This window comes from Hyla sarda, unplaced genomic scaffold (genome assembly GCF_029499605.1).
Source record: "Hyla sarda isolate aHylSar1 unplaced genomic scaffold, aHylSar1.hap1 scaffold_404, whole genome shotgun sequence".
In the NCBI taxonomy this organism is placed as follows: Eukaryota; Metazoa; Chordata; class Amphibia; order Anura; family Hylidae; genus Hyla; species Hyla sarda.
This window is the reverse complement of record NW_026610421.1, coordinates 91,369-115,929: the sequence shown is the minus strand read 5'-3', so window position 1 is coordinate 115,929 and position 24,561 is coordinate 91,369. Positions and strand designations below refer to the sequence as shown.

The 24,561-nt window shown below is 44.3% G+C and overlaps 1 protein-coding gene across 3 annotated transcripts in view; it reads right to left on the bottom strand.

Moving 5' to 3' along the window:
* LOC130333359 (gametocyte-specific factor 1-like) overlaps nucleotides 1-24,561 on the bottom strand; it is a 95,976-nt gene that overhangs the window by 12,779 nt on the left and 58,636 nt on the right. For all 3 annotated transcript variants that reach the window (XM_056553839.1, XM_056553841.1, XM_056553840.1), the window contains 3 exons: nucleotides 20,807-20,887; nucleotides 12,643-12,700; nucleotides 7,668-7,756 (listed from right to left, as the gene is read on the bottom strand). In XM_056553839.1, coding sequence (XP_056409814.1) covers nucleotides 7,668-7,756; nucleotides 12,643-12,700; nucleotides 20,807-20,887 — 228 coding nt within the window. The remainder of the gene's footprint in view (nucleotides 1-7,667; nucleotides 7,757-12,642; nucleotides 12,701-20,806; nucleotides 20,888-24,561) is intronic.

The following is a 24,561-nucleotide window of genomic DNA, read 5'->3' as shown; positions in this document are numbered from 1 at the left end:
AAAAACACCATTTTGCAAATTTTGGGAGCTTCCGTTTCTATGCAGTACATTTTTCGGTAAAAATTACAGTAAAATTTCGGTAATCTTTATTCTGTAGGTCCATATGATTAAAATGATACCCTACTTATATAGGTTTGATTTTGTCGTACTACTGGAAAAAATCATAACGACATGCACAAAAATTTATACATTTAAAATTGTCCTCTTCTGACCCCTATAACTCTTTAATTTTTTTTGCGTATGGGGCTGTATGAGGGCTCATATTTTGCGCCGTGATCTGAAGGTTTTATCAGTACTATTTTTGTTTTGATCAGACTTTTTTTGATTGCTTTTTATTCATTTTTTAAAGGTATAAAAAGTGACCAAAACTAAGCTATTTAGCACTTTGGAATTTTTTGGCGCGTACGCCACTGACTCTGCGGTTTAACTAACTATATATTTTCATAGATCGGCAAAACCACATGTTTATTTTTATTATGTTTATATATTTTTTATATGGAATTTGGGAAAAGGGGGGTGATTAGAACTTTTAATAAGGAAGGGGTTAATTTGTGTGTGTTTTTAAACTTTTATTTTATATATATATATATATATATATATATATATATATATATATATATATATATATATTATATATATATATATTTATTTTTTTAGGAGGAATCATTTGATTCCTCATACAGATCAATGTGGTTCCATAAAACCACATTGATCTGTGTGCTCAGCACTCGATTGATAGAGCCTGCCAGGCTTTATCATTCTGAGCACAGGAGCTGGCACTACAGGATAGGTAAGCCCTCAGGCTACCTCAGCAGTGGATTGTATCCCAGCAGGGATGGGATAAAGGCACCTTTAGAAGCTGCTGTCAGCGGTGATCTAAAGGGTTAATAGCAGGCCACGGGTTAATCGCCGCATGTCGGCTATTAACGCCTGCACCCAACTACAGGAATCAGCTGGGGGCCGGCCAGTATGACGCAGGCTCGAGTCAGGAGCCCGTGCCATACCCCGGTCTTTAACCTTTTCAGGACGCAGGGCGTATGGATACGCCCTGCATTCAGAGTCCTTAAGGACGCAGGGCGTATCCATACGCCCGAGGGAAATCCGGTCCCCACTGCTAGCCGGTTGGGAACCAGAGCCGGATGCCTGCTGAAATCGTTCAGCAGGCATCTCGGCATATCGCCCAGGGGGGTCATCAGGACCCCCCATGTCCACGATCGCAGCACATCGCTCATCAATTCAGACGAGCGATGTGCTGCGATTCCGTTCCCCGCCGCTCGCCAGGTGGGGATCGGAGCAGAATGCCTGCTGATTTCAAGGAGGACCTCTTATACCGGCGATCGCTGCAGGACGCCGGTAACTACTTACCGGCGTTCTGCAGCGGTTCAGAGTCATCAGGGTCACGTGTGACCCTGTGACCCGGATATAGATGGTGACTGGTGGTGTAGTATACACCACCAATCACTATCCATGCTGTACTGGGGGCTGGCATTGTGGCCACCCCCCTCAGTACAGTTGTGATTGGGTGGCCAAAGTGGCCACACCAATCACAGTGTAATGGGAGGGGATTGGGTGGGCTAGGAGCATGCTGCTCCATTCTGCCCGGCATTTCACAGAGATCTGGCGAGCAGGACGGAGCCCCGTGCTGCTCACCATCCCCTCACAGTAAAAAAAAAGTGCCCCCTTTCTGTGGCCCCTTGGCACAGAAATCCCCAGGGATAGCTTTAGATTTAGGTAGGGACAGGTTAGGGTTAAAAAAAAAAAAAAAAAGTTTTACATTTTTTCCCCAGCGTACCTCAGTGGGTGTCCGTGGGTCCATAGCACCTTTAGCTGCGTGACCCCGGCCCTGCTGGGTCGCTGCAGTCTGCCGCCAGCCTTTTTTTTGGCGCAGAGCTTTTTTTTTTTCTTTTCCCTAAGAGTGTGTGCAGACCCTCTTAGTTATAAAAGAGCCCACCCGCCGCTGATCAGTCCCGTAGTACTGATCAGCGTTTTTTTTTGTGGTGCCGGCGCTTTTTTTAACGCTTTTTTGCACCCATAGGTGGTCCGTGCCACCAGTAGCAGGCATGTACTGTGTGGACAGACCTTACCTGTGTGTGCAGCCTGTCCCACCGCCGTCAGTGATTTATCACTGAACAGCGTTTTTTTTTTGGGTTCAGGCAGGTGCATTTTTTCAAAGATAAGCCTTTTTTTATTTTATTTTTCGTTTTTTTTGTGTGGGGGTCTGTGTACAAGCCACCAGCCACTGTTCTGGGCTGAGTAGCCGGACCCCCCACTGACTTCTGCGCCCCCTGCCGCCACAAGCGCTAATCAGTGCGCACACCACTGATTAGATAAACGCTTTTTTTGCGCTAGAAGTCCCTTTTTTTTTTTTTTTTTTTTAAAGTCCCCTTTTTATTTTTTTTTCTGTTAGGGCGGGTTAGTTTAGTTAGGTTAGGTTAGGGAGGGTTAGGGAGGTAGTCTCGCACCACACCACACACACCAATAAAGTTTCCCCCCCCCCACACACACACACACACACCCGTATCCCCATTAGAGTAGGGAAATGGCCCGCAGAGCATTTTCGGCAGAGGAGGCATATGCCATAATTGCCTCCGACACCGAGAGCGGCTCAGAGGACGATGAAGACCCCACCATCCTTATTTCATCGTCCTCATCATCTAGTTCTGATGATGAGCCACCAAGGCGGCGGAGACGCCGCCGTGCGGCGCCGCAAACCTCCTCTGCCCTTGACCCTGTGCCCCATGCTAGTATGACTCCCCCTGGCACTCATACTAGTGAAGCCCCCCTGCCAAGGTCACTGGTACCTCCTACCGGAGAACTTGTCTGGGCTGAGCCAGCGGACCACGAGCCCGTGATTCCTGAGTTTGTTGGCGATTCAGGAATCAAGATTAACATCGCCGGGTTCACTGAAAAGGACTTTTTTCGGTCATTTTTTCAGTGACTTTGTTAATCTAATGGTTACACAGACGAATCTGTACGCCCAACAGTTCGTCGCCGCTAACCCGGGCTCACTTTTAGCTAGACCCGGCGGCTGGACTCCAGTCGATGCAGCCGAAATGAGGACCTTTTGGGGCCTTGCGCTGCATATGGGTCTAGTTAAAAAACCCTGTGTCAGGCAATATTGGAGTGGGGACATTTTCTACCAGACCCCGCTCTACAATATGGCCATGACACGTCCCCGGTTCGAGGCCATTCGGAGATGTTTGCATTATGCTGATAATGCGGCATGTCCCCCCGAAATGATCCCGCGTATGACCGCCTGTATAAAATCAGGCCGGTCATCAATCACTTCGGGGCCAGATTTTGGGAGGCCTATGTCCCAGGGCGGGAGGTCTCTATTGATGAGTCTCTAATCAGCTTTAAGGGGAGACTCAGCTTCCGGCAATACATCCCTACCAAGCGGGCGCGGTATGGCGTGAACATGTATAAACTTTACAAGAGTACCTCCGGGTACACTTGCAAGTTTATGGTGTATGAGGGACGAGATTCCCGCATTGAACCCCCAGATTGTTCCCCCACTCTGGGTGTTAGCGGGAAAATCGTTTGGGGCCTTTTGCACCCATTGCTAGATAAAGGTTACCACCTTTACGTGGATAACTTTTATACTAGTATCCCTCTCTTCACATCCCTCGCCGCCAGATCCGCGGTCGCTTGTGGGACAGTCCGGAAGAATCAAAGAGGCCTTCCTTCCTATCCCCTGCAGACTCCTATCCCCCGGGGTGAGTCCCGTGCCTTTTCCCATGAGAACCTGTTATTGGTCCGGTATAAAGGACAAGAGGGATGTCCTTATGCTCACCACTATTCATGGGAACGGCAGCACCCCTGTCCCTGTGCAAGGTACCGTGGGACCGGTCCTCAAGCCAGATTGAATTCTGGACTACAATCGGTATATGGGGGGAGTTGATCTTTCTGATCAAGTCCTCAAGCCATATAATGCCATGCGGAAAACAAAGGTATGGTACAAAAAAGTTGCGGTCTACATGGTACAGGTTGCCATGTACAACGCTTTTGTACTGTACAAGTACGCTGGCAACACAGGGACATGCCTACAGTTCCAAGAGGAAGTTCTAAAGGCCCTCATCTATGGTGACCGCCAAAGAGCGGGTCAGAGCACCTCTGGAATTGTGGGCGCCCCACACTGGAAAGAAGGGACGATCTCAGAAGAAATGCAGAGTGTGTCGCAAGAGGGGGATTTGGAAGGACACCACCACTCAATGCGACACTTGCCCCGATCATCCGGGCCTCTGCATAGGCTGCTTCAGGGAGTATCACACTTCCATGGAGTACTACATTTTCCATCCTTTGCCCTAATTTTCATTCCCCAAAATTCGACTCCAATATACCAGTCCAGAGTACATTGTCTTCCAAATTTTATACCAAGCCCCCCCCCGCAAAAAAAAAATTTCCCAATATCTTTTTTATTTCTTCCCCCTAAAAAATGGGTCATGGGACACAGAGTCAACAGCATTGGAGGTTTGCAGTTGCCTCAAATGTGCAACGCTCTCTCCCCACCTGAGCGGGTTGCGCATTTGAGGTAACAGAATAGGGACGGCCCCACACATCCCCTTCCCAGAATGATGATTCAGAGTATAGGGTTTGGGGCGGGCATCATTTTTACTTTTGGCTGTACTCTGGGTCATCATTCTGGGAAAATAATTGGCATATCAGTTCTAAAATTGCAATTTTCTTCCCCCCATAGTACTCTTCATACATTCCTGGAAAATAAATGAAGGGAACACCCATCTGTTCCAAATCTCCACTTCACCCTATACACCTTCCCTAGGGGGTGTACTGTTTGTAATAGGTTCACATGTGGGTGTTCCTTTCTTGTATTCTCCTCTGAATGTATGTAACTGTTAGGTCCGTAACAAACATCCGCGTCAAATGCGAAGAGTTCTCGCTGAGCTCTGTCGTATTTCCAGGCAACAATTCGGAGTCACATGTTAGTTGTTTCCAAAAAATTAAGCAGAGCATAGGGTGAAAATTGCAATTTTCAAAAGCTACCCTTCATCCATTCCTGGAAAATAAATCCTGGAAAATAAATTTAGGAAACACCCGTGCGTTCAAAATGTCCTCTTTACCCCTATACCCATTCCTCAGGGTGGGTACTTTCTGTAATGGTGTCACATGTGGGTGTTTAATTTTTGTATTTTCCTCGGAATGTATGTAACCGTCAGCTACTGATATGCCATAGGCCACAAATACAAAGTGACCTCTATGACTTCTGAGCCTTGTTGTGCGCCTGCCCAGCACGTTACCCCATATGTGGATGTATTTTTATAGTCAGGGGGAAAAGCCCTCCAAAATTTGTAACCCAATTCCTCATATTACCCCTTGTGAAAATGTAAAAAATTGGGTAACCCCAGCATTTTACTGTAAAAGAATCTAATTTTTCAATTTATGGCCCACTTTTCAAAAAACCTGTGAGGTGTTATTTCCCACTGTACCGCTTGTTATGTTCATTGAGAGGTGTAGTTTCTAAAATGGTGTCACGTGTTTTTTTTTTTTTTTTCTGTTAGGGGCTTTATAAATGCACATGACCCCCGACTTCAATTTCAACAAAATTTTCACTCCTATTCTGAGCATTGTAGTGCATCCACAGAGCAATTTACATCCACATATGGGGTATTTTTTTTCTCAGACAAAATTGTTCTACAAATTTTAGGGGCCTTTTGCCCTATTACCCAATGTGAAAATGAAACATTTGGGGTAACACTATCAATATAGTGCAAAAAATATCAAATTTTTCACTTTTATGGCCCACTGTTCAAAAAACCTGTGAGGTATAAGTACTCACTGTAACACTGTTACGTTCCCCGAGGGGTCTAGTTTCCAAAATGGTATGCCATGTGTTGTTTTTTTTTGCTGTCCTGGCACCATAGGGGCTTCCTAAATGCGGCATGCCCCTAGAGCAAAATTTGTAACTCCTTCTCTTCTGAGACCTGTAGTGCGCCAGCAGAGCACTTTTCACCCCCATATGGGGTGTTTTCTGAATCGGGAGAAATTGGGCTTCAAATTTTGGGGGGTATTTTCTGCTTTAACCCTTTGTAAAAATGTAACATTTTTTGAGAAACCAAGCATTTTAGGTAAAAAAATATATATATTTTTTTACATATGCAAAAGTCGTGAAACCCCTGTGGGGTATTAAGGTTCACTTTACCCCTTGTTACGTTCCCCAAGGGGTCTAGTTTCCAAAATGGTATGGTATGTCATGTGGGGTTTTTTTTTTTGCTGTTCAGGCACCATAGGGGCTTCCTAAATGCGGCATGCCCCCAGAGCAAAATTTGCTTCCAAAAAGTCAAATGTGACTCCTTCTCTTCTGAGACCTGTAGTGCGTCAGCAGAGCACTTTTCACCCCCATATGGGGTGTTTTCTAAATCGGGAGAAATTGGGCTTCAAATTTTGGGGGGTATTTTCTGCTTTCACCCTTTGTAAAAATGTAAAATTTTTGAGAAACCAAGCATTTTAGGTAAAAAAAATATATATTGTTTTTACATATGCAAAAGTCGTGAAACCCCTGTGGGGTATTAAGGTTCACTTTACCCCTTTTTACGTTCCCCAAGGGGTCTAGTTTCCAAAATGGTATGCCATGTTTTTTTTTTTTTGCTGTTTTGACACCCTAGGGGCTTCCTAAAGGTGACATGCCCCCCAAAAACCATTTCAGAAAAATGTTCTCTCCAAAATCCCCTTGTCGCTCTTTCCCTTCTGAGCCCTCTACTGCGCCCGCCGAACACTTTACATAGACATATGAGGTATGTGCTTACTCGAGAGAAATTGGGCTACAAATATAAGTATAAATTTTCTCCTTTTACCCCTTGCAAAAATTCAAAAATTGGGTCTACAAGAACATGAGAGTGTAAAAAATGAAGATTTTGAATTTTCACCTTCACTTTGCTGCTATTCCTGTGAAACACCTAAAGGGTTAAAACGCTGACAATGTCATTTTGAATACTTTGGGGGGGGTGTAGGTTTTATAATGGGGTAATTTCTAATATGAAAACCCTTCAAATCCACTTCAAAACTGAACTGGTCCCTGAAAAATATTGAGTTTGAAAATTTTGTGAAAAATTAGAAAATTGCTGCTGAACTTTGAAGCCCTCTGGTGTCTTCCAAAAGTAAAAACACAGCAATTTTATGATGCAAACATAAAGTAGACATATTGTATATGTGATCCAAAAAAATATATAATTTTGAATATCCATTTTCCTTACAGAGAGCTTCAAAGTTAGAAAAATGCAAAATTTAAATTTTTTTCATCAAATTTGGGGATTTTTCACCAAGAAAGGATGCAAGTTACAACAAAATTTTACCACTATGTTAAAGTAGAATATGTCACGAAAAAACAATCTCGGAATCAGAATGATAACTAAAAGCATCAGAGTTATTAATGTTTAAAGTGACAGTGGTCAGAATTGCAAAAAAAGGCTCAGTCCTTAAGGTGAAAAAGGGCTCAGTCCTTAAGGGCTTAAGGGGTTGAAGAGTCCAGTTCAAGAATGTTGGCCAATGGTAAGGCAGCTGTCATTTATAGATGCCTTCCTGTAGGTGATGGTGTGGACACTATGGCAGCACAATACATAATTATACACAGGGTTATTTGTTAAGATTCTAGAGATGATCCAGACACTAAAGAGGAAGAAGCCTTGGATGTGGGATGTCAGATGGCTACTTACTCATTTTCCATGGCAGGACATAGGGCACAGACTTAGGAGCACGGAGATGAAAACCGAGACTATCATTAGGTTCCATCAGATGAACAGGGCTGCAAAAAATACATAAATTAATTAATTTAAAACAAATGTGTATATATTTACAGAAATTCTACAGGAGAACCTAGGTTACACTTTACCTAGAAGTAAGGCTCGTCACCCAAAGTTCTTTTATGTTAGGCTAATAGGAGCAAACAGAGACTACACCAGTTTACAAGTCCATGGAGTCATGAGGAGAGGGCTACTTATCAACAATGACACTTGTGCGGCATGTTTCCATCATGAGAGTATTGTGTGTGTAGTAGGTGTTCATCATAAGTAGTGTGCTTGCTGCATGAGCATTATGTGGCCCAAGAGTCCACTGTAAGTAGTGTGTGTGCAGCACAAGTCCGCTGTGTAAGTAGTGCGTGTGCAACACAAGTCCGCTGTGTAAGTAGTGTGTATGCAGCACAAGTCCGCTGTGTAAGTAGTGTGTATGCAGCACAAGTCCGCTGTGTAAGTAGTGCGTGTGCAACACAAGTCCGCTGTGTAAATAGTGTGTGCGCAGCACAAGTCCACTTTGTATATATGTGAGGGGTGGACTCGCTTATGTGAGACACTGCATAGATAGATATTATGGGACCCTCATAATAGATATATATCTCTCTCATATATACCAACAGTGCCACCCACAGAGACCCCTAAGACTTGCTAATTAGAATGCTAGTGTGAGGTACAAACATTCTGAGATCCAACTATTAGTGGTATAAAACATTAGATAAAATAATCTGTGATCACTAATGGCTTGCTATTTAGAAGTGTGAGATTTTAGAATGAATAATAAATATATATATATTATACACACACACACACACACCATACAGTGGGGAAAACAAGTATTTAGTCAGCCACCAATTGTGCAAGTTCTGCCACTTAAAAAGATGAGAGGCTGTAATTTTTCATCATAGGTTATAACCTCAACTATGAGAGACAGAATGAGAAAAAATCCATAAAATCACATTGTCTGATTATTAAAGAATGTATCTGCAAATTATGGTGGAAAATAAGTATTTGGTCACCTACAAACTGGCAAGATTTCTGGCTCTCACAGACCTGTAACTTCTTTAAGAGTCTCCTCTGTCCTCCACTCGTTACCTGTATTAATGGCTCCTGTTTGAACTTGTTTTCAGTTTAAAACGACACCTGTCCACAACCTCAGTCACACTCCAAACTCCACTATGCCCAAGACCAAAGAGCTGTCAAAGGACACCAGAAACAAAATTGTAGACCTGCCCCGGGCTGGGAAGACTGAATCTGCAATAGGCAAGCAGCTTGGTGTGAAGAATTCAACTGTGGGAGCAATTATTAGAAAATGGAAGACATGGAAGACCACTGATAATCTCCCTCGATCTGGGGCTCCACGCAAGATCTCACCCTGTGGTGTCAAAATGATCACAAGAACAGTGAGCAAAAATCCCCAAACCACATAGGGGGGAACCTAGTGAATGACCTGCAGAGAGCTGGGACCAAAGTAACAAAGTCTACACCCAGTAGCACACTACACCGCCAGGGACTCAAATCATGCAGTGCCAGACATGTCCCCTTGCTTAAGCCAGTACATGTCCGGGCCCATCTGAAGTTTGTAGAGAGCATTTGGAATATCCATAAGATGATTGGGAGAATGTCATATGATCAGATGAAACTAATGTAGAACTTTTTGGTAAAAACTCAACTTTGTCGTGTTTGGAGGAGAAAGAATGCCAAGTTGAATCCAAAGAACACCATACCTACTGTGAAGCATGGGGGTGAAACATCATGCTTTGGGGCTGTTTTTCAGCAAAGGGACCAGAACGACTTATCCCTATAAAAAGAAAGAATGAATGGGGCCATGTATCGTGAGATTTTGAGTGAAAACCTCCTTCCATCAGCAAGGGCATTGAGGATGAAACGTGGCTGGGTCTTTCAGCATGACAATGATCCCAAATAAACTGCCCAGGTAACGAAGGAGTGACTTTGTAAGAAGCATTTCAAGGTCTCGGAGTGGCCTAGCCGGTCTCCAGATCTCAACCCCATAGAAAACCTTTGGAGGGAGTTGAAAGTTCGTGTTGCTGAGCGACAGCCCCAAAACATCACTGCTCTAGAGGAGATCTGCATGGAGGAATGGGCCAAAATACCAGCAACAGTGTGAAAACCTTGTGAAGACAGAAAACATGTGACCTCTGTCATTGCCAACAAAGGGGATATAACAAAGTATTGAGATGAACTTATTTTCCACCAAAATTTGCAAATAAATGCTTTAAAAAAAAAAATCATGTGATTTTATGATTTTTTTTTTTCCTCATTCTGTCTCTCATAGTTGAGGTATACTTATGATGAAAATCACAGGCCTCTCATCTTTAGTGTGAGAACTTGCACAATTGGTGGCTGACTAAATACACTGTATCAAAAGTGAACTTTGTATAAAAATAAATAAAAAAAGTTGCAGGCAAAGTGGCTTCCCTGCGACAAATTTATCAAATGGCGCACAGACTTTGATGAATGCCTGCTGAACTGCTCTGTTTAAAATGTTGCAGAGCAAAAGGTGGCCCGTGCGACAATTGGATTTAAAGTCGCATAGACTTTAATACAATTGTCGTATGGAGACATAGGACAGGGTTGAATTGCCCAGTGATTTCTTCTAAATATGGTCCGTGCAACATACTACTACTTACTATCACTCTGTGGTAATAAAAATTAAACGTTCTAAATGAAATGTTGCAGGAAAAGTTGCACAAAACCAGCCTGCAAATTTTTCTGCAACAAATTTAGACAAAAAAAGCTGTCTTAATTGCTTGATAAATTCCCCTCAATATCTCTAAGTGTCTAATTTATATTTTTAGGAGAAGAGGGGGTAAGAGCAGCTGCAGGAGGGGTGTAGTTGTGTGACGTACTGCACCCGCCCACAATGCTGAACATGACTGATGTTCATGACCGGTGAGAGCGAGTGGAGGAGTGGACATGTGAATTATGGTTATTTAGACATATGTTTTTTAATCCCTTTAATGACTTAGATGCCGAAGTTCATAGTGGTATCTAATTTTTCCATCTCTTTGATCCCCAGGACAATTGCATTGTAGCCACTTCAGCCGGGGGTCTGGTGAATGCCACAGGTTGGCTATGTCCATCTCCTACTAACCCTTCCCTGCCGGAGTAACAGTATAGTAAATCCAATATATGCTGCCAAATACTGTACTAGTGATTGCACACCCAAGTGGGACTAAAAAAAAAATACAAATTTATATTTAAAAACAATTAGGAATTTAACCCTGTATTTTTCTCATGTATTATATTACAGGAGTACTCCGGCGAAAATAAATTTATCCCCTCTCCTGTGGATAGGGGATAAGTAGCTGATCAACGGGGGGGCGGGGGTGAGACCACTGGGCCTTATGTACCGCTCAACAGTGCCAATAAAGCTACAGCCCTGACACCATTGGGTGGATGGGAAAAAAATTAGAAGCCAAAAAATTTGGAAACCAAACCTATCCACATATGGAAGCTATCCTATCGTCCTGATCCACAGAATAGTTATCACATCACAGACAAATAGTGAACAACATAAAAAGTAAACCATAGGCAGAATTGTGTTATTTTTCCCATTCCTCAGCATTTAAAGTGTACCTGTCACTCAAAATACATTTGACAAGTCTGAGCTAGTCCTCTGAGCGTTCTCACCTCCACGGATCAGAATGAGTGGAGAGAAGTTAGTGCTGCCGTTCACTCCACTACCTGCTCTGTGTCATGTGATCGAGACGCTACCATAGAACTACACTGCACGTGTGTCTTGGAGCCGGGAGGGAATGAGCTGAGCGCAAATGTTTCCCGGTGTGAGGTGGTTTTTTTGTGCCCCCGTAGATCCATGCGTCCGCTCCTCCCCCAACTCTCCGAACATTTCCGAAGCTAGAGCAGGGGCAAGGGGAGGAAGGAGGTACACGCCCCCTCCCTGAGCTCGGCTGGACGCAGATCTCCACGGCACGCCCCCTCCCTCATCTCCCCAAGCATAGGACGTAAATCTCCACGGCAGGTCCCCTCCCCCATCTCCCCTCCCTGAGGACATAGAGCAGTGCTCCCAATGAGCTCTATGTGTAAAGGGGGACATACTGCACGGGCTCTTTAGCCCATACAGTTTGTCCCCCTTTAGCCCGTACAGTATGCCCCCCTTTAGCCCGTGCAGTATGTCCCCCTTTACACATAGAGCTCATTGGGAGCACTGCTCTACGTCCTCAGGGAGGGGAGATGAGGGAGGGACCTGCCGTGGAGATCTATGTCCTCAGTGAGGGGGCGTGCCGTAGAGATCTGCATCCAGCCGAGCTTAGGGAGGGGAGATGAGGGAGGGGGCGTGAACTTCTCTCTCCCCTTGCTCTGCCCTCCCCCAGTTCTAGCTTCGGAAATGTTCGGAGAGCTGGGGGAGGAGCGGACGCATGGATCTACGGGGGCGCAAAAAACCACCTCACACCGGCTCTTTCTTCACACTCTAATTTTCCAAATGACAGTGGCCATTTAAACATTTCTCAATACATTAAATAGTAGAACAAACCTCCCCCAAAAAAAATAAAAAATAAAAAAAAAATAATTAAAAAAAATATGAAAAAAACCAAGCACACATATGGCGCCAAAAAAACCAAAAGAAATTGTTGCACTAAGAAGAGGTTACAGGATCCTTTTCATCTCACGTAGCAGGGACCTGGCATCAGAATGGGGTCTGACCTCTGGTGTAACACTGCCCCCCCCCCGCCCCCCACACACACACACACTGTGAACCCGACCCGCTGCTCCACACAAGACAAAGTGCCAGCTGCAGGGTAATGGTCTGGGGCACACAGAGGTGTGACCCCCACTGATCACACAGACTTAGCGATAACCGGTCACTTTGGTTAAATACTGTCATTCAATCATTTAATAATTATCCATCAGTACTTACAAGGCTCCGTGGCAGGAAGCTGCGCCCGACACACAGGAGGCGTCACCTCTCTCCATCTCTGCAAGACAGGACATACATAATATATACTATATACACACATTATATACTATAGATCAGGATGATCTGTATACTGTACTGCATCCACATGTATTATACTACAGGAGAAGAGAGGCTGGAGGACCTCCGCCCATATACTATATATGAGAGGTCAGGATGATCTGTATACTGTACTGCATCCACATGTATTATATACTACAGGAGAAGAGAGGCTGGAGGACCTCCACCCATATACTATATATGAGAGGTCAGGATGATCTGTATACTGTACTGCATCCACATGTATTATATACTACAGGAGAAGATGAGAGGCTGGAGGACCTCCGCCCATATACTATATATGAGAGGTCAGGATGATCTGTATACCGTACTGCATCCACATGTATTATACTACAGGAGAAGAGAGGCTGGAGGACCTCCACCCATATACTATATATGAGAGGTCAGGATGATCTGTATACTGTACTGCATCCACATGTATTATACTACAGGAGAAGAGAGGCTGGAGGACCTCCGCCCATATACTATATATGAGAGGTCAGGATGATCTGTATACTGTACTGCATCCACATGTATTATACTACAGGAGAAGAGAGGCTGGAGGACCTCCGCCCATATACTATATATATGAGAGGTCAGGATGATCTGTATACTGTACTGCATCCACATGTATTATACTACAGGAGAAGAGAGGCTGGAGGACCTCCGCCCATATACTATATATGAGAGGTCAGGATGATCTGTATACTGTACTGCATCCACATGTATTATATACTACAGGAGAAGATGAGAGGCTGGAGGACCTCCGCCCATATACTATATATGAGAGGTCAGGATGATCTGTATACCGTACTGCATCCACATGTATTATACTACAGGAGAAGAGAGGCTGGAGGACCTCCGCCCATATACTATATATGAGAGGTCAGGATGATCTGTATACTGTACTGCATCCACATGTATTATATACTACAGGAGAAGATGAGAGGCTGGAGGACCTCCGCCCATATACTATATATGAGAGGTCAGGATGATCTGTATACCGTACTGCATCCACATGTATTATACTACAGGAGAAGAGAGGCTGGAGGACCTCCGCCCATATACTATATATATGAGAGGTCAGGATGATCTGTATACCGTACTGCATCCACATGTATTATACTACAGGAGAAGAGAGGCTGGAGGACCTCCGCCCATATACTATATATGAGAGGTCAGGATGATCTGTATACCGTACTGCATCCACATGTATTATACTACAGGAGAAGAGAGGCTGGAGGACCTCCGCCCATATACTATATATGAGAGGTCAGTATGATCTGTATACTGTACTGCATCCACATGTATTATATACTACAGGAGAAGATGAGAGGCTGGAGGACCTCCGCCCATATACTATATATGAGAGGTCAGGATGATCTGTATACCGTACTGCATCCACATGTATTATACTACAGGAGAAGAGAGGCTGGAGGACCTCCGCCCATATACTATATATGAGAGGTCAGGATGATCTGTATACTGTACTGCATCCACATGTATTATACTACAGGAGAAGAGAGGATGGAGGACCTCCGCCCATATACTATATATGAGAGGTCAGGATGATCTGTATACTGTACTGCATCCACATGTATTATACTACAGGAGAAGATGAGAGGCTGGAGGACCTCCGCCCATATACTATATATGAGAGGTCAGGATGATCTGTATACCGTACTGCATCCACATGTATTATACTACAGGAGAAGATGAGAGGCTGGAGGACCTCCGCCCATATACTATATATGAGAGGTCAGGATGATCTGTATACCGTACTGCATCCACATGTATTATACTACAGGAGAAGAGAGGCTGGAGGACCTCCGCCCATATACTATATATGAGAGGTCAGGATGATCTGTATACTGTACTGCATCCACATGTATTATACTACAGGAGAAGAGAGGCTGGAGGACCTCCGCCCATATACTATATATGAGAGGTCAGGATGATCTGTATACTGTACTGCATCCACATGTATTATATACTACAGGAGAAGATGAGAGGCTGGAGGACCTCCGCCCATATACTATATATGAGAGGTCAGGATGATCTGTATACCGTACTGCATCCACATGTATTATACTACAGGAGAAGAGAGGCTGGAGGACCTCCGCCCATATACTATATATGAGAGGTCAGGATGATCTGTATACTGTACTGCATCCACATGTATTATACTACAGGAGAAGAGAGGATGGAGGACCTCCGCCCATATACTATATATGAGAGGTCAGGATGATCTGTATACTGTACTGCATCCACATGTATTATACTACAGGAGAAGATGAGAGGCTGGAGGACCTCCGCCCATATACTATATATGAGAGGTCAGGATGATCTGTATACCGTACTGCATCCACATGTATTATACTACAGGAGAAGAGAGGCTGGAGGACCTCCGCCCATATACTATATATGAGAGGTCAGGATGATCTGTATACTGTACTGCATCCACATGTATTATACTACAGGAGAAGATGAGAGGCTGGAGGACCTCCGCCCATATACTATATATGAGAGGTCAGGATGATCTGTATACTGTACTGCATCCACATGTATTATACTACAGGAGAAGAGAGGCTGGAGGACCTCCACCCATATACTATATATATGAGAGGTCAGGATGATCTGTATACCGTACTGCATCCACATGTATTATATACTACAGGAGAAGAGAGGCTGGAGGACCTCCGCCCATATACTATATATGAGAGGTCAGGATGATCTGTATACCGTACTGCATCCACATGTATTATACTACAGGAGAAGAGAGGCTGGAGGACCTCCGCCCATATACTATATATATATGAGAGGTCAGGATGATCTGTATACTGTACTGCATCCACATGTATTATACTACAGGAGAAGAGAGGCTGGAGGACCTCCGCCCATATACTATATATGAGAGGTCAGGATGATCTGTATACTGTACTGCATCCACATGTATTATACTACAGGAGAAGAGAGGATGGAGGACCTCCGCCCATATACTATATATGAGAGGTCAGGATGATCTGTATACTGTACTGCATCCACATGTATTATACTACAGGAGAAGAGAGGCTGGAGGACCTCCGCCCATATACTATATATGAGAGGTCAGGATGATCTGTATACTGTACTGCATCCACATGTATTATACTACAGGAGAAGAGAGGCTGGAGGACCTCCGCCCATATACTATATATGAGAGGTCAGGATGATCTGTATACTGTACTGCATCCACATGTATTATACTACAGGAGAAGAGAGGCTGGAGGACCTCCGCCCATATACTATATATATGAGAGGTCAGGATGATCTGTATACTGTACTGCATCCACATGTATTATACTACAGGAGAAGAGAGGCTGGAGGACCTCCACCCATATACTATATATGAGAGGTCAGGATGATCTGTATACTGTACTGCATCCACATGTATTATACTACAGTAGAAGAGAGGCTGGAGGACCTCCACCCATATACTATATATATGAGAGGTCAGGATGATCTGTATACTGTACTGCATCCACATGTATTATACTACAGGAGAAGAGAGGATGGAGGACCTCCACCCATATACTATATATGAGAGGTCAGGATGATCTGTATACTGTACTGCATCCACATGTATTATACTACAGGAGAAGATGAGAGGCTGGAGGACCTCCACCCATATACTATATATGAGAGGTCAGGATGATCTGTATACTGTACTGCATCCACATGTATTATACTACAGGAGAAGAGAGGCTGGAGGACCTCCACCCATATACTATATATATGAGAGGTCAGGATGATCTGTATACTGTACTGCATCCACATGTATTATACTACAGGAGAAGAGAGGCTGGAGGACCTCCACCCATATACTATATATGAGAGGTCAGGATGATCTGTATACCGTACTGCATCCACATGCATTATATACTACAGGAGAAGAGAGGCTGGAGGACCTCCGCCCATATACTATATATGAGAGGTCAGGATGATCTGTATACTGTACTGCATCCACATGTATTATACTACAGGAGAAGAGAGGCTGGAGGACCTCCGCCCATATACTATATATGAGAGGTCAGGATGATCTGTATACTGTACTGCATCCACATGTATTATACTACAGGAGAAGAGAGGCTGGAGGACCTCCGCCCATATACTATATATATGAGAGGTCAGGATGATCTGTATACTGTACTGCATCCACATGTATTATACTACAGGAGAAGAGAGGCTGGAGGACCTCCGCCCATATACTATATATATATGAGAGGTCAGGATGATCTGTATACTGTACTGCATCCACATGTATTATACTACAGGAGAAGAGAGGATGGAGGACCTCCGCCCATATACTATATATGAGAGGTCAGGATGATCTGTATACCGTACTGCATCCACATGCATTATATACTACAGGAGAAGAGAGGATGGAGGACCTCCGCCCATATACTATATATATGAGAGGTCAGGATGATCTGTATACCGTACTGCATCCACATGTATTATACTACAGGAGAAGATGAGAGGCTGGAGGACCTCCGCCCATATACTATATATATGAGAGGTCAGGATGATCTGTATACTGTACTGCATCCACATGTATTATACTACAGGAGAAGAGAGGATGGAGGACCTCCACCCATATACTATATATGAGAGGTCAGGATGATCTGTATACTGTACTGCATCCACATGTATTATACTACAGGAGAAGATGAGAGGCTGGAGGACCTCCGCCCATATACTATATATGAGAGGTCAGGATGATCTGTATACTGTACTGTATCCACATGTATTATACTACAGGAGAAGAGAGGCTGGAGGACCTCCGCCCATATACTATATATGAGAGGTCAGGATGATCTGTATACTGTACTGTATCCACATGTATTATACTACAGGAGAAGAGAGGCTGGAGGACCTCCGCCCATATACTATATATGAGAGGTCAGGATGATCTGTATACCGTACTGCATCCACATGCATTATATACTACAGGAGAAGAGAGGATGGAGGACCTCCGCCCATATACTATATATGAGAGGTCAGGATGATCTGTATACCGTACTGCATCCACATGTATTATATACTACAGGAGAAGAGAGGCTGGAGGACCTCCGCCCATATACTATATATGAGAGGTCAGGATGATCTGTATACCGTACTGCATCCACATGTATTATACTACAGGAGAAGAGAGGCTGGAGGACCTCCACCCATATACTATATATGAGAGGTCAGGATGATCTGTATACTGTACTGTATCCACATGTATTATACTACAGGAGAAGATGAGAGGCTGGAGGACCTCCGCCCATATACTATATATGAGAGGTCAGGATGATCTGTATACTGTACTGCATCCACATGTATTATATACTACAGGAGAAGAGAGGCTGGAGGACCTCCGCCCATATACTATGAGAGGTCAGGATGATCTGTATACTGTACTGCATCCACATGCATTATATACTACAGGAGAAGAGAGGATGGAGGACCTCCGCCCATATACTATATATATGAGAGGTCAGGATGATCTGTATACCGTACTGCATCCACATGTATTATACTACAGGAGAAGAGAGGCTGGAGGACCTCCGCCCATATACTATATATGAGAGGTCAGGATGATCTGTATACTGTACTGCATCCACATGTATTATACTACAGGAGAAGAGAGGCTGGAGGACCTCCGCCCATATACTATATATGAGAGGTCAGGATGATCTGTATACTGTACTGTATCCACATGTATTATACTACAGGAGAAGAGAGGCTGGAGGACCTCCGCCCATATACTATATATGAGAGGTCAGGATGATCTGTATACCGTACTGCATCCACATGCATTATATACTACAGGAGAAGAGAGGATGGAGGACCTCCGCCCATATACTATATATGAGAGGTCAGGATGATCTGTATACCGTACTGCATCCACATGTATTATATACTACAGGAGAAGAGAGGCTGGAGGACCTCCGCCCATATACTATATATGAGAGGTCAGGATGATCTGTATACCGTACTGCATCCACATGTATTATACTACAGGAGAAGAGAGGCTGGAGGACCTCCGCCCATATACTATATATGAGAGGTCAGGATGATCTGTATACCGTACTGCATCCACATGTATTATATACTACAGGAGAAGATGAGAGGCTGGAGGACCTCCGCCCATATACTATATATGAGAGGTCAGGATGATCTGTATACTGTACTGCATCCACATGTATTATACTACAGGAGAAGAGAGGATGGAGGACCTCCACCCATATACTATATATGAGAGGTCAGGATGATCTGTATACTGTACTGCATCCACATGTATTATACTACAGGAGAAGATGAGAGGCTGGAGGACCTCCGCCCATATACTATATATGAGAGGTCAGGATGATCTGTATACCGTACTGCATCCACATGTATTATACTACAGGAGAAGAGAGGATGGAGGACCTCCGCCCATATACTATATATATGAGAGGTCAGGATGATCTGTATACCGTACTGCATCCACATGTATTATACTACAGGAGAAGAGAGGATGGAGGACCTCCGCCCATATACTATATATGAGAGGTCAGGATGATCTGTATACCGTACTGCATCCACATGTATTATATACTACAGGAGAAGAGAGGCTGGAGGACCTCCGCCCATATACTATATATGAGAGGTCAGGATGATCTGTATACCGTACTGCATCCACATGTATTATACTACAGGAGAAGAGAGGCTGGAGGACCTCCGCCCATATACTATATATGAGAGGTCAGGATGATCTGTATACCGTACTGCATCCACATGTATTATATACTACAGGAGAAGATGAGAGGCTGGAGGACCTCCGCCCATATACTATATATGAGAGGTCAGGATGATCTGTATACTGTACTGCATCCACATGTATTATACTACAGGAGAAGAGAGGATGGAGGACCTCCGCCCATATACTATATATGAGAGGTCAGGATGATCTGTATACCGTACTGCATCCACATGTATTATATACTACAGGAGAAGAGAGGCTGGAGGACCTCCGCCCATATACTATATATGAGAGGTCAGGATGATCTGTATACCGTACTGCATCCACATGTATTATACTACAGGAGAAGAGAGGCTGGAGGACCTCCGCCCATATACTATATATGAGAGGTCAGGATGATCTGTATACCGTACTGCATCCACATGTATTATATACTACAGGAGAAGATGAGAGGCTGGAGGACCTCCGCCCATATACTATATATGAGAGGTCAGGATGATCTGTATACTGTACTGCATCCACATGTATTATACTACAGGAGAAGAGAGGATGGAGGACCTCCACCCATATACTATATATGAGAGGTCAGGATGATCTGTATACTGTACTGCATCCACATGTATTATACTACAGGAGAAGATGAGAGGCTGGAGGACCTCCGCCCATATACTATATATGAGAGGTCAGGATGATCTGTATACCGTACTGCATCCACATGTATTATACTACAGGAGAAGATGAGAGGCTGGAGGACCTCCGCCCATATACTATATATGAGAGGTCAGGATGATCTGTATACTGTACTGCATCCACATGTATTATACTACAGGAGAAGAGAGGCTGGAGGACCTCCGCCCATATACTATATATGAGAGGTCAGGATGATCTGTATACCGTACTGCATCCACATGTATTATACTACAGGAGAAGATGAGAGGCTGGAGGACCTCCGCCCATATACTATATATGAGAGGTCAGGATGATCTGTATACCGTACTGCATCCACATGTACCAACTTTATGTATAAAAAATGAAATCCACCAAGTGCAGACTATGATCTATAACAATCACTAAAACTACAACAGAAAAGCTGCAAAAGCTGAATCTACAGGAAAATAGACATAAAACACTTCAGTCCGAGCTACATTGCAACTTTTCATAGTGCGACAAATTGCTTTTAACTATGAAGCTACAGATAGTCCAAAGCAGGACAATGACCTGAATGCAATCGCCTGGGCTGCAGCTGACAAATAGCTAAAATGTATTAGTAGGGGTCTATGAAATAATTCTCTTTAATACCTTTATCCCAGTCCTCTTCACATGGAGGAGCGTTACATCTACTCAGGGTCGAACCCACCTGATACATGGGCTTTTCATCACCTGGAAACAAGCAAAGTGTCAGATATAGATAAGACCGTATCTCCCATAAGAGAGTCCACATCTATATTCTCCTATTAGAGTCCACCCCATATAAATATATATATTTTTTGAGAATATATAAATTATATACACACACATCTCCATATAAAGAAAAAAGTGGCACAGTAGGAGATTTTCAATCCCAGAATTTAAGTGCAGGTTAAGCCAGTCAGAGACCCGACCAAATGTCAAGTCTGAGAAAGACCTCATTGGCGTTCATTTACAACGAGTGGAGTGGAGTTTTCTTTGTTGGTTTTAATTTCAGACAGGTATTTCCCCAAGGTATTTACTAAGGTTTCCATACATTTAGCACTTTTCCCTACGTTTTGCTTTTTTTTACAACTGTTCGGATCTCTCGGTTTTTCTCAGCTCAAATCCACCACATTTTCTGTGGAAACCTTAGTAAATATGTTGGGACTTTTCAAAACTGTTGGGGCCACGCCCCTTTTCGTTTTTTTTCCTTCTAAAATGGAGGGTTTCGTTTTTTTGGTCACAAATTGTGTCGCATGGAACGTGCAACACAATTTGGGCGCAATACTCCACAAAAAAAGAGTTGGGATCACGTTAGTAAATAAACCCCATTGTGTAGGTTTTTTTTGTATCGAATGGATGGTTGAATAAAATAATTTTTTCACTGGACCACTGGAGTGCCGCCTGTAACCTGTTTAATTTTAATATAAAAATCTCTCTCTCTCTCTATACACATATATATACACACACAAATATATGTCAGAGAAACAAGGGATTTCTTGACAAAACTCCAGCTCCTCGAGAAAAAAATATTGTTAAAACATCCAAAATGTATTAAACATGATTAAAAATAGAACAAACAAAAAGGTAAAAGCTAGGCAGAAAGGCAGACGAGTTTCAAACCAGTCCGGTACTTAGTCATGGCACGACTAACGACTATGCCATGACTAAGAACCGGTTCGGTTCAAAACACATCTGCGTTTCTGCCTAGCTTTTACCTTTTGTTTGTTCTATTGTCCCGCTGCCTCCCCGGAGCGCTCACGGCGTGCCTCTGTCTGCAGCGCTCCAGTCGGCATTGCTGACTGCAAGCGCTGCCCCCTCTCGGATTGTGCCCCATCTCACTCACCACTCGCCCCCGTCAGCTTCTTCCCGGCATGCGCGGCCCCGCTCCACAGGGCGCGCCGGCTTGCTTAAATTTAAAGGGCCAGTGCACCACTAATTGGTGCCTGGCCCAATCACTTCCAATCACTCCCTAACATATAAAAACCCACTTTCCCTTCCTCTCCTTGCCGGATCTTGTTGCCTTGTGCCCTGAGAAAGCGTTAGTGTGTCCCAAGCCTGTGTACACAGACCTTCTGCTGTTGCCCCCGACTACGAACCTTGCTGCCTGCCCTGACCTTCTGCTACGTCTGACCTCCCCTCTGTCTAGTCCTTGTGTACCTCGCCAGTCTCAGATGCCAGAGAGGTCGAGTCGATACTGGGGAACACGACCTGGTAGTTCCTGCCGCAGCAAGTCCATCCTGCTTTGCGGCGGGCTCTGGTGAACACCAGTAACTACTTAGAACCGATTCCCCAGTACGGCCCGCGTCATCGCCTCTCTGGCACAGAGGATCCACCTTCAGTGTCTTCACCAGCCGCTAGTCCGGACCCCGACATCTATTTTTAATCATGTTTAATTTTGGATGTTTTAGGGTCTATTCACACGTACAGTATTCTGCACAGACTTGATGCCCAGGATTTCAAGCTGTGTTCAGTCATTTAGTTTACATTGAAAGCTGCAGCAGAAAATCCTGCGCATCAAATCTGCGCAGAATACTGTACAAGTGAATATACCATTAACAATATTTTTTCTGGAGGAGCTGAAGTTTTGGCAAGAAATCCCTTGTGTTTTGCGACTGTTTCGGCTTGGATGGTTCTCATCTCCTACGGATATCTCTGACTCCTATAATGGCTGTATGGGGGTGAGCTGTTCCAGTAGTTTTTTTGGCAGCAAAAAGGCCACTTTTGACCAATTTTTTTGGGCGCCTCTTTGAAATAGACATTTTTGGGAAAACTGGCAGTGGGTTGCAGGGCTGTGCAATTGGCTATACAGTGGACAGTATTTATTAACTGTGCCTTTGTTAAAAAGGCACAAAATATTTGCGCAAACTTTAAAAAAAATAAAATGCAAATTTAGACCATGATCAACTTGGCTTAAAAAAAGACCATAGTGAAAAGACTTTCAAGCATGGGGAACCACTTATTTAGAAAAAAAGAGTCCTCTTTTAGACTAGAGTAAGGCTGCATTCACACCTCGTTTTCAGACTACGGGTGCCTGGGCGCTCCCGTACCTCAGCCGGAACGGCGCTGAAATCCATTTACTTTAATGAGCGATCGGAGTCACTGTTTGACTCCGGTCGGCTCATTAAAGTAAATTGATTTCAGTGCCAGTCCGGCTGGGGTACGGGAGCGCCCGGTTTTCCCCTCCCCCAGCCGGATCCGGCAACCGTAGACTGAAAACGAGGTGTGAATGCAGCCTAATCCCAATTAGCAGAATTGTTTTTTGAAAAAGATCAATACATTATTATGAAGAGCAATATATTTGGACAGATTAGTACATACAATTTGGAAATGCCAGACAAGCTACTATTGTCATGCTGTATTAGATTTCCCCATTTGGCAACAGCTAAAGACACCACTGCTGCCGTTTTATTTTCTAAGCTGAGAGAGTATTCCAGCATTTGGGTTGCTCCATGAGCCAAATCGCCTTAAAAGGGGTACTCCGCTGCTAGACATCTTATCCCCTATGCAAAGTATAGGGGATAAGATGTCTGATTGCGGGGGTCCCCCTGCCATCTCCCGCAGCACCTGTCGTTTTAAACAAACTTTGAAGGAAAACGTACTGGTTCTCAAGGACTTATTTGGTAAGTCCTTGAGAACCAGTACGTTTTCCTTCACATTTTTCCTTTTGTGCATGCAGTTCTCTACTTGTATAAACCCGGTGTAGCTTTTAGGGGTCTACACTCACTGGATTCTCGGACGATCCATCAGATTGAGCACACCTATTGCCTTTTTCTCGCTTTAAACAAACGCCAGGTTTCTGCGGCAGTGGTCGTGACATCCCACCCACACCCCTCGTGACGTCATGCCATGCCCCCTCCCATAGACATGAATGGAGGAGCATGGTGAAATCACGAGGGGCGTGGCCGTGACGTCACGATCACGGCCTCTGAGCCAGGAATGTGGAAATTGTATCGCCCGACGCCCGGGACGTGCAGTTCCGGGTGCCGGGCAGGTGAATTCTTCAGGCATTTAGCCCTGCTTCGGGCAAGCAGGGCTAAATGCCTAAAGAATTCACATATAACGGGGCAATCAGTTTTGCCCTGTAACTAAACTCCTATAGACTGTAGCTGTGCGATGCAGCCTATAGTGAGCCGCGCAGGATAACAGCGTCCCAGCGTAGGCGCGTGTGATGACGTCACTCATCGCGCGCCCCTCCGTCCGGACCGAGGATGCAGTCCAGTAATAACAGTGACCGCCGAGCCCCTGAGCCTGCCGGAGCACACATGGGGACGGACAGGTAGCAGGGGATTGGAGAGGAGGTGAGGTTTACTAAATAAGGTGGTACAGGAGAGGGGGAGGGGGTTAGGCTGAAATATGACACCAAGAGCGGGGATAGAATGACA